Source organism: Hylobates moloch, unplaced genomic scaffold (genome assembly GCF_009828535.3).
Source record: "Hylobates moloch isolate HMO894 unplaced genomic scaffold, HMol_V3 SCAFFOLD_4, whole genome shotgun sequence".
NCBI lineage: Eukaryota > Metazoa > Chordata > Mammalia > Primates > Hylobatidae > Hylobates > Hylobates moloch.
The window spans coordinates 109,872,648-109,890,134 of NW_026652279.1; the positions used below are offsets into that span (position 1 = coordinate 109,872,648).

The 17,487-nt window shown below is 41.0% G+C and overlaps 2 protein-coding genes across 3 annotated transcripts in view; one reads left to right on the plus strand and one right to left on the minus strand.

Annotated features, from left to right (window-relative positions):
* Positions 1-12,744, minus strand: part of MED4 (mediator complex subunit 4) — a 153,638-nt gene extending 140,894 nt beyond the window's left edge. Inside the window, exons 1-2 of one of the 2 annotated variants that reach the window (XM_058437871.1) lie at positions 12,623-12,744; positions 93-176 (exon numbers count right to left, since the gene is read on the minus strand). The gene's annotated coding sequence lies outside the window, so the exon portion shown is untranslated. Of the gene's footprint in view, positions 1-92; positions 177-12,175; positions 12,274-12,622 lie in introns of those variants that run through there. The other variant, XM_032150854.2, reaches the window with a different exon arrangement.
* Positions 12,745-12,838: 94 nt separating this feature from the next.
* The window catches only part of ITM2B (integral membrane protein 2B), a 29,068-nt gene continuing 24,419 nt past the window's right edge, over positions 12,839-17,487 (plus strand). The window contains exon 1 of the mRNA XM_032150857.2: positions 12,839-13,154. Coding sequence (XP_032006748.1) covers positions 13,038-13,154 — 117 coding nt within the window. The 5' untranslated portion in view covers positions 12,839-13,037. The remainder of the gene's footprint in view (positions 13,155-17,487) is intronic.

Genomic DNA, 17,487 nt, shown 5'->3' on the forward strand with positions numbered 1-17,487 from the left:
CAGAGAAAAATTTGAAGATGGAGTGAATGAAATGATAAAGCCACAAACCAAAGAATGTCAGGAACTGGAAAAGGCAGACAACAGATTCTCACCTGGAGCAACTGGAGGGAGGACAGCTCTGCCAGTACCTTGATTTCTGCCTGGTGATGCTGATTTAGGACTTCTTGCCTCCAGAACTGTGAGAGAATAAATTTCAGTTGTTTTAAGCCACAAAATTTGTGATAATTTGTTAGAGCAGCCATAGGAATCCTAACACAACGCCAATCAACAATATATTTTATTATTGGGAGGTTTAAGAATCATGCATCTGGGGTCTTCTGGATCCCTATCTGTCTTCCAATTCTGACCTAATGGCACCATTACAAGTCAATCCCACTGTAGACTGTATAAAGGAAGCCACTCTGCAACAGCTTTCAACACATGTTATCAGTCATATTGAGTAATTTCTCAAGGAGGCTCAATAATATCTAGACCAGCAGGCATTTCCACCCACTGCTCTACTAATGCCATATAGGTTGGTTTCTTCCTCTCAAATTCTCTGATCTCTCAGCTAACTATAGGCTTTAGCAGTGCCCTGTGTGATGACAGCAGGGTTTTGGATATAGTAAGTAGGAACCACTTTTGGTATCTAATAGGAAACAAAAGGAACTGTGGAATTGACCCATTGGTAAAGTGAGATTGCCTTCAAACCCACAAGAAAACTCTGCTAGCTTCCTAAATAAAATTTGCTTTCATTTTCAAACTAAGAAGAATATAGAAATGCCCCAGTTTCAATAAAACCTGAGTTGAACACAACTTCCTGCCTATAAAATGCCAATCAAATGAAAGGTGAAGGTGGAATGTGGCTATACAGGGATGACATGCCATTCCTCTGCTTACACTGGACACGGCATCTTTGTGTCTAGGTCACTCTAGAACCAGCTGGGGGCCTAGGGGCACTGGAGATAGATGCAAGGGCTTTACTGTTGTTCAACCACTTTTTAAAAATGGTTTGTTTTGTTTTGTTTTGTTTTGAAAACCAGGAAAGCAGTCTGCCTTTCCAAGGTCATTAGCTCCATCACAGTCCTCTTCCTTTCACAACCATATTGTTTTGTTTTCTCTAACCTGGAAGACGACTCAACCACAAATGTAATGTTTATCTTTCAAAATAGCAGCTGAAAAAAAAGTACAGGATGTGTGAGACTAAAAACACTCTTTTGGCTTCCTCTACTTTTTCTGTGACTTTCCTTGGGTTCCTCCCTGAGGGAGAGCCTGCTATATATAAGTAATGTTCTTCGTTTGGCTTAGTGGTGCCCTAAATGAGAGCAGCATCACCTCAGGAACACAACCTTGTCTGCTCTGTATCTGTTGGCGGGCACGGGGTGAACTGCAGTTTAGCAATGATTTCTCACCACCTTGTCTTCCTCATTATTTAATGACTCCAAGTGTATGCATCTTGACTTCTCTCCACAGTTGTTTGAAAATACCATTTGACCATGGACACCAGAGCTTCTGAAACACTGGCTTTCCCTTCGGTACTCTATAAGAAAAACTTCTTAGAAATCTGTCTTCAACCAACTGAGCTGTTTATTTTCTTCTTGGGTGCATTCCATTAGACAACAGGATTTATTAGTTCAAATTCCTGTTTCACAGAACGACTTGTTCTTAATGGCATGTGTCCTTTCTTCTACTTCCCATACCCCACGCCCTCTCTGCCCAATTTCTCTCTTCCTTTATGTCTGTATCTTTGCACAGTCTTCTGCAACCACCCACTTACTTGCCATTAACAAGGAACCTTTTTCATCTCCATGATGATGAATGTGATTTTTATAAAGTGCATAGGTAATGTGGCAAAAGGTTTTTAAACACTGAATTGAATTGCTTTTGATTAAATACCATTAAGACTCCTTGTTTGCAGTATATATGTGTTTGTTTCTGTTATACACAGTCCAATTCTTCATAAAACTAACGCTGGGGACCTGGCATGGTGGCTCACGCCTGTAATCCCAGCACTTTGGGAGGCAGAGGCGGGCGGATCACCTGAGGTCAGGAGTCTGAGCCTGGCCTATAACATGGTGAAACCCTGTCTCTGCTAAAACTACAGAAATTAGCCAGGTGTGGTGGTGAGTGCCTGTGATCCCAGCTACTCGGGAGGCTGAGGCAGGAGAATCACTTGAATCCGGGAGGCGGAGGTTGCAGTGAGCCGAGATCGCGTCACCATACTCCAGCCTGGGCAATAGAGTAAGGCTCCATCAGCCTCAAAACAAAAAACAAAAAACAACAAAATTAGCGCTGGGATCTCAGAATGATAGTTGTGCAATTTCTTAGTAATGACTATAACACAATGTTTTATTATGCCTCCAAGGGTATCCTTTTTCCTTGCAAAACGTAGTTAGTTTCACTTTCAGAAAGAGATGAATATCAAAGTTTAAAAATGAATCAAGCCAAAAAAAGGGAAAAACTAGTTAAGATACATATGAAACAGCAGGCTCCCTCAATAGTATGACCCATAGTGCTAAAGACAAAGGCATTAAAAGAGTCAAGTGTGACAAATGCTAACAGTGCATAGCTACACTGATGTATTATTCCCCTCATTTAGTGACTCACTGGACTTTAACTGAGACTAGACTACTTGAAGAAGTTCCTGACTATATGGGTATTTCTTGAACCACTAGCAATTTTTGTTTCTTTTGTGTTGAGTAGAGGTTTATTTGCAGATCCATGTAATTTTATTCTCTTAGGGAATGTCTTATTGTGTTTCTTCCTGTAATCCTTCTATGCCTAAAAAATGGCCCCCTGAGCGTTTAGAAAGGGAAAGGAGGTACTGACTATTTTCTATTCCTTAGCTGTTCTCACTGGTGAAACCAAAAGCAGACTACTTCCTTAGTATATCTTTTAGCATCTGATCAGATTCTCTTTTATAATTTTTTTTCCCCTCTGTGTGTGGTCTCTTAAAGCAAATGGCAGTTAAACATGCTATTTCTGCTTTAGGTCACACACTTTCTCTAAGACGGAATTTACAGGCCTTTTACGCTATGTGATCAACCAAACCCAAGAATATCCTAAGGAGAAACTTCCATGTTTCTCCCTACATATAAATATACTATATTATGTATAATATTGTATACTTAACATGCTGAATTTCCCTTGGTCTTCCAAAGATATATCTTGACACTGTGCTTATTTTTATCTGTCTAAAACCTCCTCTAAGGAAAACTTTAAAAATTCAAAAAGGAGTTTTTATGTAAATATTTGTATCTTTGTTCTCTGGAATTTTAGTAAATCAAACCCTTCCTCCCTTTTCTGAATATAAGCCAGAGGAAAAGTAGATGAAAGATTATACAGAAACAGTCTTTTTAGATGCCTTCTCACTCAAAGTACAAATTTCTCTTGGGTATATGTTCTCACTGTAATTCAATGATTCCAAGCACAAGGAAGTTGATTATACCAGATTCAAAGTAAAAATCTTCCCAGCACTTTGGGAGGCCAAGGTGGGTGGATCACCTGAGGTCAGGAGTTTAAGACCAGCCTGACCAACATGGTGAAACCCTGTCTTTACTGAAAATACAAAAAATTAGCTGGGCGTGGTGGTGCACACCTGTAGTCCCAGCTATTTGGGAGGCTGAGGCAGGAGAATCACTTGAACTCAGGTGGCAGAGGTTGCAGTGAGCTGAGTTCGTGCCACTGTAGTCCAGCCTTGGCAACAAGAGCAAGACGCCATCTAAAACAAACAAACAAACAAACAAAGTAAAAATCCAAGTAGATTTCTCTTGTTTTGGTGGGTTTGTTTGCATTTCTCATATTCTTTTTTTTTTTTTTTGAGATGGAGTCTCGCTCTGCCGACCAGGCTGGAGTGCAGTGGTGCAATCTCAGCTCACTGCAACTTCCGCCTCCTGGGTTCAAGCGATTCTCCTTTCTCAGCCTCCCAAGTAGCTTTGACTACAGGTGTGCACCACCATGCCCAGCTAATTTTTATATTTTTAGTAGAGACGGGGTTTCACCATATCAGCTAGGCTGGTTTCAACTCCTGACCTCGTGATCTGCCCATCTCGGCCTCCCAAAAAAGTGCTGGGATTACAGGCATGAGCCACCGCTCCTGGCCCATGCATTTCTCATATTCTTTCACGAGTTGGTTAAATTAACCTGGAACCCAGGCAGATTTGGGAATAAAATAATCCCCTTTGTATTGAATTGTGCTGTAGGAAGCCATCCGTAATGGGAGGGGTCTCAAACATACTTCTTTCAGGCCTCATTTGGTTCCAGGCATGGGTCACCCAGCACAGTTCATTTCATATACTTTCATCCCACCTGGAGCTCCTTTGGTTATAACCTCCCAATTTGCTTTACAGCTATCACTTCACTAAGGGGACACATTTGTTTAATAGTCTCTTCTTCAACATCAAAACAAATCTTCAGAAATTTTAAAACAGGAAGTATTGGGGCAGAACCCAAGAGAACAAATTCATCGCATCAACCCAAAGATCTTGCAGTTTTCACCAAGTTTGAGAGATGTACCTTTCAAGTACAAGCACTACCCCCGCATTCCCTAGGAAATGATTCAAGGAGTCTGGACAACACAGACTCACTGTGCCAGTCACTTCTAAGGGTCTGTCAATAACTCATTGTAAGGCCTTTCCCAGTCTGTGTGTCTACTAAGGGCTGGGAATATGGGGGATGGGTTTAACTAGGCATAGTCTATCATGGTGGACTAGGAAATGATCCCAGAGTTAATAGAAAACAGTCTCCTCAACAGTATCTATGGCTAGGTTGCATACCACCCAGAAGCCAGGAAGACTAAATGTGGGATAAAGCTGTTACTGTTTAAATCCCATTAATTATGTTGCTTTATGAATGTTTTTCTTGCTTAATAACTATTGCCAGATGCAATGTGTCTTGGGGTCTCAAGTTGGAAAGATCACTTTAGTGTCTGACCACGTATAGCTGCCATTGACCACAGCTCTTCTGGAGATAAAAATAGTTCAAGTTTTCCTTGATTTTTTCGGTATTTTTGTTAAATGATCGTAAGAAAAGTAATTCTGCTGTGGCTCAAAAAAAAAACAACAAAAAAAAGAAGTCTGTCTAAATAAGCATGACCTTCCCATTAGACTGGGTTGCAATCTGTCCTTGGACTAGGCAGAAAAAGAACTATCAGAAGTCATCTTAAATGTTTTTTGTTTGTTTTGTTTTTTTTCCAGTTCTTTGATTCTATTAGCTAGAACACTGTTTGAACACAAGGCAAAGTCTTCTGGCTATTAAATCTGAGAAGATGAGACTTCAAATTTATGGTTTTCAGAAATTTGAGTTTCCCATGCCAGCCAAGTTTGTTTTTTGATTTCCTGCCCAGCACTTTTTTTTTCCTATTTTGACTTAGATTTAAATTGCACATATGCCTTAGATATAATAAGTATTTACAAAATACAGTCATCCCTCAGTATCCATGAGGGACTGGTTCCAGGACTCCCCTCAGATACCAAAATTCACAGACGCTCAAGTCCCTTATATAAAATGGCATAGTATTTGCCTATAACCTACACACATCCTCCTATATACTTTAAATTATCTCTAGATTACTTACAATACAAAATACAATGTAACTGTTATATAAATTGTTATACTGTATTGTTTAGAAAACCACAACAAGAAAAAAGGTGTGTACATGTTCAGCACAGGCACACCATCCTTTTTTTTTTTTTTTTTTTTAATATTTTTGACCCCTGGTTGGTTGAATCCATGGATGCAAAACCCACAGATACAGAATACATAGATATGGAGTGCCAACTGTCTAAGACATAACATACAAAAATATTTAAAGATGTGGTATATCATGTATATATTTAAAGATGTGGTATATCATATAATCATGGTTAGTCTCTGTCAGTCTTTCTCATAAAGGTTTTGGGCAAAATTTTAAAGTTGGTTAACAATTAGATTTATCAAATATTTCCAGGAAATAATGTACCTTTTCATATGTTCCACTTATGAAAGCATCCACACTTTAAGAGATATTTTCAGAGTTTAGGTTAAGTGATAACCTTCTCTTTTTTCATTAAAGTGCCATAATGTTAAATAATTCATAGCAACTCACATAAAGTTACCATGGCTTTTGTCCCAGCCCCGGGGAAAAGGTTAAAAAAGAAAAAGAAAAAAAAATTTAGGGATCACATGAGGACTTTAAATTAGATCTTGGGGTAATTGATACATCTTTAAAAATCAAGATTAGATGGAGTCTGCCTTCAGGAACCTTTATGTGTCCTACTACATAAATGTCAGGTTTATCTCATTTTAGAAAAATGGGGGAAAAAGAAAATGGTACTTTGGAAATTTGATCAAGCATCTAAGAAACCCACTGAAAGAAATTTCTTCTTACTAACTTCATATTCCTCTTTTGTTATAACAAAATTTGCTACATGCTTTCTCTATCTTAATTAGAGTAATGATTTTGATAAAGATAATAAGCAAGGCAGATTCCTACACTAAACGCTGGACAGAACAGAGTGGAGAGAGTACATGGGAGATACAAGGTTGGCTTGGTGGGATGTCACCAGGCAGGTTATGGAGGGCCTTAAGAAACATACAGAGGAGTTTAGATTGCACACACACCCACGCACGCACACCCCCGCCACATATTTATTATAAATGCAATCATGATAAATATTAGTGTCTCCTCCTACAATCCATGTTGTTAAAACAATGGCTATGACAACATCAATGCCTTTATGCCATTTGCCTGGAAGTTCAAAGCCTTCCTGGATGAAGCCCAGTAGGACACTTGGTAAGGTTCAACCAAAGGAGGACAGACTTTTACAATGTTCTGCCAGCCTTGGTGCATATGTCTTTTACGTCACTTGACTTACAAACACAAGTACTGTTTATTAGACATTGTTATTAGTAATGCTGGATTTATTTAGTATTCTTTCTTCCAACATAAATAAAAGGGCATTAGAATCTTATCTCATTTATCCTCATAAAAAAGTAGAGAAGCTATTTGAACTTCTCTTTCTGCTTCTGGTGTTTCCTCCTTCCCACTCACTCAGAAAGCCAGATCAATCTTTATAGAGTAGCCTTTTATTTTAAAAACTGATATTTGCATGGCTGGGTGCAGTGGCTCACGACTGTCTGTAATCCCAGCACTTTGGGAGGCCAAGGTGGGCAGATCACTTGAGGTCAGGTGTTTGAGACTAGCCTGGCCAATATGGTGAAACCTCATCTCTACTGAAAACACAAAAATGAGCCGGCATGGTAGCGCACACCTGTAATCCCAGCTACTCGGGAGGCTGAGGCTGGAGAATCGCTTGAACCCAGGAGGCAGAGGCTGCAGTGAGCCGAGATCACAACACTACACTCCAGCCTGGGCGACAGTGCGAGACTCCGTCTCAAAACATAAATAAATAAAGTAAAAAACAACAACTGATGTTTGCAGAAACTTTCCACAGTCCCTTTGAGGGTAAAGTCCATACTACTAATTCTAACAGGACATGCAGCTTTATCACTCCATTGCCCATCCAGCTGTGTTCCCCACAATTACTCAGCATACACCCTCAGCCTGCGTGGGGCTTCTCTCCTCTTGCCTCAGTCCTCTTTCCTGGTCTCAGTTCTCTTCTTCATGCTCTTCCCCCCACTCAGGCTCTTCTTCCATTTCCTTTGTCTTCGCCGAAACCCTTTCCATTTCTCCAACCAAAATTTTGTCTCTTCTGTGAAACCTTACCAGGCTGCTCCAGCTCATTTTAGACTCCAATATCATGCTATAAACAGTTGGTTTATTTGCAGAGTATTACCAATGAAAATATGAAGCACGGTGAGGTTCAGACAAGACAAGGGTCTGAGTCTTCTGAGTGGGTTCTATCCATTCGACCACCAACCTTTGTGCATTTCTCTCTCTTTCATTTCAATAAACATTATATTTTGAGTACCTTCAGGTTCCCAGCAAAATTGAGCAAGAAAGTATAGAGAGTTTCCATATACCCCGTCTCCACACACATACAACCTCCCCAACTGTCTACAGCCCCCACCAGGCTCATACACTTGTTAAATCAATGAACCTACATTGATACATTCTATGGATTTTGACAAATGGATAATGGCATGTATCCACCATTGTAGTATCATGCAGAACAGTTTCACTGTCCTAAAAATCCTCCCTGCTCCTCCTAATCATCCCTTCCTCCCTTGCCACTAACCCTGATCATTTTACTGATTAGTGGTAACCAGTGATCTTTTTACTGTTCCTATAGTTATGCCTTTTCCAAAATGTCATACAGTTGGAATTATACAGTATGTAGCCTTTTCAGTCTGGCTTCTTTGACCTAATGTCTTTACATTTCCTCCATGTCTTTGTGGTTTGATGGTTCATTTCTTTTCAGTGCTGAATAATATTTCATTATCTGGATGTACCACAGTTTATCCATTTATCTACTGAAGGATATCTTGGTTGCTTTAACATTTTGGTAATAATGAATAAAGCAGCTATAAACATATATATGCAGCATTTTTTGGTGGACATAAGTTTTCAACTCCTTGGGGTAAATACCAAGGAGCATAATTGTTGGATCTTATGGTAAGAGTGTGTTTAGTTTTGTAAGAAACTGCGGCTGTACTATTTTCCATTTCCATCAGTGATGAATGAGAGTTCCTGTTGCCCAGCATCCTCATCAGTAATTGGTGTGGTCGCTGTTGCCAATTTTGGCCATTTTAATAGGTGTTCAGGGTATTTCATTGTAGTTTTAATTTGCAATTCCCTAATGATACAGTTAAAGATAGATGTGGAGTATCTTTTCATATGCTTAATTGCCATCTGTGTATGTTCTTTGGTAAGGGGTCTCTTCAGAACGTTTGCCCATTTTTTAGAAATGTGGTTATTGCAACTAGGGAACTGGATTTTTTGTTTTATTTAATTTTGATTTGTATTTATTTATTTGTTTATTTTTAGGGACTCCTGTGCTCAAGTGATCTTCCTGCTTCAGCCCTCCAAGTAGCTGGGACTATATAGCATGCACCACTATACCCTGTTAAGAAAAATAATTTTTTAAAATAGAGATGGGGTCTTGTTATGTTGCCCAGGCTGGAGTGCAGGGACTATTCAGAGGTACCATCATAATGCACTGCAACCTTGAACTACTGGACTCAAGCAATCCTCCCGCCTCAGCTTCCTGAGTAGCTGGGACTATAGGCTTGTGACACCGCACTTGGCTTGGTGGCCTATTTTTTAATGAGGTGGTTTGTTTTCTTATTGTTGAGTTTAAAGAGTTATTTGTGTATTTTAGATTCAAGTCTTTCATCAGATACATCTTTTGCAAATATTTTCTCCTAGTCTGTGGCTTGTCTTGCCATTCTTTTGATTTCACTCTTTTTATGGTTTGTGTTTCTCTTTTCCATCTTTTTCCTCCCTTTCTCTCTCTCTTTTTTTTTTTTAGACAGAGTTTCGCTCTTGTTGTCCAGGCTAGAGTGCAATGGCGCAATCTTGGCTCACCGAAACCTCTGCCCCCTGGATTCAAGCAATTCTCCTACCTCAGCCTTCCGAGTAGCTGGAATTACAGGCATGTGCCACCATGCCTGGCTAATTTTTGTATTTTTGGTATTTTTTTTTTTTTTTTGAGGCGAAATCTGGCTCTGTTGCCCAGACTGGAATGCAGTGGTGTGATCTTGGCTCACTGCAAGCTCCGCCTCCCAGGTTCACGCCATTCTCCTGCCTCAGCCTCCCAAGTGGCTGGGACTACAGGCGCCCACCACCACACCTGGCTAATTTTTTGTATTTTTTTTTTTTAGTAGAGACGGGGTTCCACCGTGTTAGCCAGGATGGTCTCGATCTCCTGACCTTGTGATCCGCCTGCCTCGGCCTCCTAAAGTGCTGGGATTACAGGCGTGAGCCACCGCAACTGGTCAATTTTTTGTATTTTTAGTACAGTCGGGGTTTCTCCATTTTGGTCAGGCTGGTCTCGAACTCCCGACCTCAGGTGATCTGCCTGCCTCGGCCTCCCAAAGTGGTGGGATTACAGGCGTGACCCACCGCGCCCGGCTTCTCCCTCTCTTTCATCAGTGCAGAGCATATCCAGTCTTTCCACAAAGCAAAATAAAAATCCCAAGTGCCACAGCCAGTCAAATCAAAAGAGATCTGCATTTGTTATTAGGATAATTCCTAAAGGGTCTCGGGATATTATAGAGCCCAAGATTTGAAAAAGAAAAAAAAACGAATCTGCTAGTTCAAGAAAAATAATGATAAATTATTTTAAAATTACATTAAAATAATTTATATAAAATAAATTAAAATAATTGAAAAGCATATATAATATTGAAATAGGAAGTCGGTAAGAAAAATAAACAGTGCTTAAGTCTCCGAAGAGGTCAGTCAAAGCCTTCACCTCTCACCTAGAAGAAATACTTCTTTTATGAAAGTTCAGACAAAGCTACAAGATGCCCAGCTAAACTCACACATTGGGTTAAGAGAAGAGGCAACAGGAGCACATTTCAAAGGGCATATTCAGTGACATTGTTTCACCAAGGACCCTATATTTGTGAAAAATAAAATAAAATAAAGTTTTCCAATCATTCTGTAAAACCACAAGAAATTTCTCTGAATAAGGAATTGTTTCCTTGAGAAAGAACAGACAGAATAGAGATGTAAACAACCTAAAAAGAAAAAAAAAATCCCTGTTGAAGCACATCACACAAATCTATTAATAAAATATTTTAGAATTCAGTTCCCCACTTCCATTTTTTCCTCCCTCCTTTGGTAAGCATAAAAACAAACATGGTTGCTGGTGGTATGCAGAGCTGGAATCAGATTCATCTTGCTCTCTCAAAATTAACGTCAAAAAGGAAAACAAAGGTCCTCTAAGACACCCTTTACATTTGGTAGTTAATAGTAACTTATGTTTTTAACTTTCTTTTGTTGAGTCATGGACTCTCCTCCTCCCTCGCTCCTAAGTTTTCAGGGTCAACGGGCAACCTTTTCTAAATCACAAGACTGGATTTGCTATGTTTGGTCTTGCTCCAGCGTCTTTATTATCCCTGCTGTTGTGCACTACACAGTTCTGTAGACACATGAGATAAAATGGAGAAACAAAACCAGGAGATTATTCCCAGACCGGTTGCCAACTGATTTTAAACTGTTGCTCGCTGCAAGTACACAAAATAATGAATGGTCTTTTATTCATGAATCTTTCAAAATAGAAATCCTGGGGCACGAGAGGATTTCTAGTTCTGTCACCTCATTTGTTCATCCTTTGCCTCAGCTTCCTAGTCTGTTCAGTAGTGTTGTTCATGAAGAATTTTGTTTTATTTTCTTCTGTAATTCTTTTTTTTCCCCCGGAGTATAATGACAGCCAGATTCTTCTCTATCATCTACTGCAAAATGCCTTGAGTATTTTTCTACCATCTTATTTTAACATAGAATGAAGTAGGAAGGATGCACATATAATTATTTATAATCCTCCAGATCTTGCTTCCAGAAATACTTAGTCTTCAACTGTAATGTCTCAGGAAACCTATTAAACTAGGGAGCTGGAAGCAGTCATTAACTTTGAGGAATTAGATAACATTAGATACTATGAAAGGCCAGTCCATAGAGTCAACCTCACAGAGCTGATGCCTGGACAAGGGAGACCCAGGAGTTTAAATAAGTTGCTGCAAGTATGGTTAGCTACTGTTAAAACTCACCAGAACTGGAACCTAACTCATCCTCCCCTCGGTTGAGCAGATTTCATTTTGACAGGAATTTCTGAATACCCAAAGCAAACTCAAAGTCTGGCCTGGGTTTCTATCTCAGCCCAGGATGTTTCTGGAATACATGAACAGAAGGATTTGGAGATCTTGGGCTGTTTCCCAGGGACTTATGATCTGACATTCTATGGAGATACCCAACTCCCTCCTTGAGCAGGGTCAAATCCCCAAAGATCTCAGACTCAACCCACTTTTTTCAGGGTTGGCCCAAGGCAGAGCTGACACAGCTGTAACATTCTAGAGCACACCCACAACTCTGGATGAACCAGGACAGAATGGGGTGGAAGAAGGATACAAGATAACCCATTTGTCCAAGGAGGCCGTCTGTTGACACAGTAATGAATGCAGTAACGACGGGAGCCAGTATTCTACCTCGCATTAGTTGTAAATGAAACGTCTTCAAAACATGAGAATTTTGCATTATCCTTAATTATTTTTCATTTTGCAGAAAAATAAAGGGACTCATCATCGAGTACTTTACCTTGAGTCACAAATCAGCCAAGCGTGCATGTGGTTTTTTTCCAAGTACGCACAAGAGTGGAACATTTCGTTTTACGAGTGTGAAATGTTTGAAATACAAATCTGCCAAGAGGCTTCCTCCACATTGGTCTGAGACTAGGCAGAACAGGCCCTGACCTCCCGAGAGACGGAAGGAAGACCAGGCAGGTCTGAGCCAGGTAAACGCCCTTGGGTGAGGTCCGTGAAAGATAAAGTCAGATCTCAAGGACAGAGAGCTTTAAATATGTTTGTGCTCCACTGAGTCGGTTCCCTAATAAGTGAGAAAATGAAGATGTGGATGCACAAAAATTCCATAGCCTTTAGGCTCGCGGTGGGGACAGAGGACAGAGAAGCGGCGGTCTGCTGCTGCCGAAGGTTAGTCCCTCGTACCCGGCGAACTCAGGAAAGTTCACTCGATTTTGCTACAAACCTGCAGCACTGGGCCTGAAGGTAACCTGGTTGGGAGCGAATTCAGAACTGGAAATTCCAGGCGGCCTAGAGTGACGCCCATCCCTCTCCCAGGCGCGCCGGGATCCAGCGCCCAGCTGCGGGGCGAGGACAGGGTCCTGCGCAGCGCCCCGCCCCGCCCCGCCCCCGGCCGCTGGCCCCGCCCCCGCCCCGCCTCCCAGGGGATGCGCGAGCCGTCTCCGCCCTCGCGCGGGAGCTGGGAGGCTGCGAGATCCCTACCGCAGTAGCCGCCTCTGCCGCCGCGGAGCCTCCCGAACCTCTTAAGCCGCCCGGAGCCGCTCCCGGAGCCCGGCCGTAGAGGCTGCAATCGCAGCAGGGAGCCTGCAGCCCGCGCCCCGAGCCCGCCGCCGCCCTTCGAGGGCGCCTCAGGCCGCGCCATGGTGAAGGTGACGTTCAACTCCGCTCTGGCCCAGAAGGAGGCCAAGAAGGACGAGCCCAAGAGCGGCGAGGAGGCGCTCATCATCCCCCCCGACGCCGTCGCGGTGGACTGCAAGGTCCGAGCCCGGGGAGGTCGGGGAAGCCGGTGCTGGGCCCGGCCGGGGAGGGCTGCGCGGGCTGGAGCGGCAGTGCGCCCCGAGGTGGCGGGCGCGGGGCTCGCGCCGCGGGGACAAGTACCCGAGAGAGCCCGCCGCTCCCCTTTCCTGTGGGTCCGCAGCTCCTTTGTAAGGAAGTGCGTGTGCTGGAAGCGGTGCCTGACGCGGGGTCGGGGGCTTGGGAGGCCTGGAGAGGGAACGATTGGCTAATTGTGCCGAATTCCCGGTCGTTTGTGCAGTCCGGGGAGCTTGCGTGCAGCCGGGACTTGGCTCGTTCGATCTGGGGACCGGCAGCGACAGGCACAACAACAACAACCGAGTTTGGCACTTCCTTCCCAGTATAAATAATGTACCTAAAATGGCTGACATCATTACAAGCCTAAACCTCTGTTGTTTCCCACTTTCGTTTCTAGGCTTGAACAGCACTTGGACTAAGTCCAGCAACTGTAAGCGTCTTAATTTTAAAAGCGTTTCTTTACCTCCTTTTTCCACGGCCCTTCGGTAGTGGCAGGTGAACTTCACCTGGAGAGGGGACGAAGGGACAGTCCGCCCGAAGCAGGTTTGGGCTGTCTCTTACCATTACTGGTAAAGGCCAGTAATGACTATGTGGATGTTAGTGAAAAACCAATTGTTGGCATTTAAATTATATCAGCGTCTTTGTGAGGACTCCTGCTGTGTGAAACTAAACATGAGAAATTTGCCCCCGGGTCCCTAATAAAATTCTCCTTCATTTTACAAAATCTCCCATTAATCCTAGGAAAATTCATGAAGTGGGGCTGTTACTGTGTTGACTTTTAGTAGGTTACGATCATATTTACTTAAATATGAGTGTAATTGTCTCATAAGTTAAAAAAGCCCACAGCCTCTTAACCAGATCCTTTTTAGGCTGCAAAAATTAGAAATTAACTGTAAAGTTATGTTGCTTATCTAATTTTTTTGTTGTTGTTAGCATTTTTCAAGACCTATTATCAGTAGGGTAAATTTAATTTTAACTTAAAAAAAATTGGTGTGCTACGTATGAATAATAGGAGTTTTTATATGGACGAATGAAAATTATTACTGAAAAATAGGCCACTAATATACTGTAAAAAATTCACAATATAATGGTAATCTAGACATTATATTATAATTTATTATATTCTGAATATAATCTATCTTCAGAATATAATGGTAATCTTACTTTCTGGAAATGTTCTGATAAAAACAGACACGTCAGAGGTTGATTTCTAAATGACTTGCCTTGCCTTGAAATAGGAACAGTGAACTGATTCCCTAAAAGGATTAAAGGTTTTGGTTTTCGTATTGGTATTGTTTTCCTGAAGCCATTGCAAACAATCTTGGTCTTTAAAGAAAATGTTTGGAATGCACAGATGAAAATTGCAGTAGCAAATTATTATCTTAGCTCTTTGTTTATCTAACATTCATTGTACCTAAAATAGATTGACAGTCAAGTATCCAGTCACAACAATCTCAAATATATGTAGTCTTAATGCTACCACATATATATATATATATATATACATTTAAAAATCCTATTAACAAATATAACTGCTCTCATTTAGAAAGAGAGAGTGAGCGCGCATTGGATGATGTCACCTCAGACAGCTTTTCTCTGTTCCGCTGTAGTGGAGATTTGAAACTCTGGACAAACATCAGAATTACATTTGCTGAGCACCATTAAATCTGACTTCTGACAATTTTTGTCATTTCTGAAATAGTGACTCTGCCAGATTCTCAAAATTGCTCACGAGTTCACCATATTTAAATTTTGTGGTCATTGCAGCTATAAGTAATCATTGGTAGCTCCGTGCTTTGTTTTCCGTTTTTTATTTTCTCAGATCCTCCATATCCAAAGAAAAATACTATTGGGACTAAAGAGTGAGGGCCAGAGTCTTCTTTGTAAACCACCCAGCAGTCACGGATGAGTTGGTAGATAGAAAATGACTAATTCTTTTTCCAGCTATAAGCTGAAAGACTTCTTTAGGGGATGACAAAATATTTCTCTGCATTAAAAGTAGAATCCTTATAATCAGTCAGTCTCTTGACGGGAAAAGGAAAACCTTAATGACAGACTTTTGTGAAAGAAGTTCTGATCTCTTCATTTCAGAGCTTGGGCAGTGATTACATAATGTTCTCTGGCTCCTTGCGGGTGGCTCTGTGGCAGCCACCTTGTCTGACTGCCTGGACTGGGAACAGAATCAGCCTTAATGTGTTTTGCCGAGGGCATTTCCTTTGCCTGGTTGGTTGAAAGAATCAAACCAAGCTAGTTAATGGCCTAGAACTCCTGAACAAGAATTTTTCTTATCTTTAACCCTCCTAGATCACAATATCCCGCAGACCAGTGTTTTCCAAAATGTGCTCATAGGGACCACCTGCTCTGGTTTTAAAATGCAGATTCTGTTACCTTATGCCACAAGAATTCTGATCACGCTAATCAGCTGGCTTATATAACATGCATTCCAGTACTTTTACATTGCTCCTGTCTTTCTGTTTTTTTTCTTCTGCAGGGTGAGAACTCTCCAGAAACAGTTCTATTACCCCATTTTTCAGTCTTATCTTTTCAGCAGCTATTAATCCTAACAGCCATTTCTATTGATTGTTTTATCTCAACTAGCTTGCTGTTTATTCTTTTCCTGCATTTTCCCCTTGTTTTCACCTTCCTCCTCTCCTAGTAGGCATAAAGCTCTTAGAGCTATAGAGACAGCAAAGTTGGGATGTATTTTGGGTAGCAAAAGTGAATTTGAAATTATTTACATGTTTTATGCTATAGGCAACAATTCATTTATTTTTGTGTCAATACTTTGAACCTTGGGAAATTGTTGTATATTTGCAAATAACAAAATACTTGATGTACTGTATCAGAAGTCCCAGTTTTGTCATTACATAACTGCTTGATCTTGGGCTTAAATTTTTAGGTTTTCTGTCTGTAAGATGAGAGGGTAGGACCAGATGGCCTGTAAGGATTCTTCCAGTTTCAACAATCTATGAAGATGCTAGGATTACATAATTATATTTGGCAGACATTGTTTTAATTGTGAAAAATAACAACTACCTCCTCACTCTAACCAGACTATTCCCTTTCTTCCTTTTGGTGTTTAACATGTTACATTCTTCCCTCATATCAAGTAGCAGTGGGTCAAAGAGAAAGGAGATAGGTAGAGGTATTATGTAATAAAGCACATTGTCACTTTTGTTTACCTCACAGTGAACAGTGAAGTTGTTAGCACCTCTTTGTTGCAATGCCTGCTTATGAAACCCCTTTTCCAGTATCAGGCCACAGAATAGCTTAAGCTTGCTTCATATGTATCCCTGCAAGTTGTTTTGCTGACAAATAGTGTTGCTTTCTCTCTACCCCACTTTGTAGATGTTCTTTAAAAGGAGAGAGAAAAGTAAAGTGCTGATATATATAGGAGAGAAAATAGTGGCAGGGTGAGCGCATGAGAGAAAGTGAAGGCCGACTAACCAAGTATAAGTTTTGAGTTACCCATGACAAATGGCTGTTTAGACCCTGGTTCTTTACCCTTTCTGGTTTTCCCTATTCACACAATCAAGACTGAAGGTTTTGATAATTAAGCTTTTCGTTTGTGGTGGTGGTTTTGTTTGTGTGTTTTCGGGGGAGTGAGGAGAAGGGACATAAAATGCATGGCTGGCCATTTACTGTAATGTTGATATAATGCTCTCAAGGGATTGAGAGCCTGGTTCTCTTTAACCAAAGTGCATCTTATTACCTAGTTATGTAATTCCGTGTTTGCAGATATTGGCTAGTGAAACTTTTACATTACATTTTGGTTCTCTATGAGGGTATTAATATCTGAATGGAGGATTTAGTGCTGGGAAATAAATGAATTGCCTCTGTGCATCCCAAATGCCTTGGCAGGACCTCCTGTGTACACATCCCTGACATGGCACTGCTGTTGCATATTGGGTGTGCAAGGTTGCATATTGCATAGGATTGTAGTCTTCCCAACTAGACAGAAATGAGTATAATATACTTGGCATAATAAGCCTGAATGACCTCATGGAATTGAGCTCTGACATATGAAAAGTTTATGTGACTGGAAGTATTTTTTAAGCAGAAATATCTCAAATACATTTATGGTACAGGCCTATTTAAATTAACTTAGAATTTGACTTACAAGGTGTTTATTATGCATTACCAAAGCTTGACTTGTGTGTAAATGTACATAGAAAAATGTACTAAGTAGTCATTGGGGGAGATTTTATTTCTCTTAGTTTTATCATACCATAACTTAAATGTCTGGAGTGTCTTTTCAAAACCCACATTCTTTTTCCA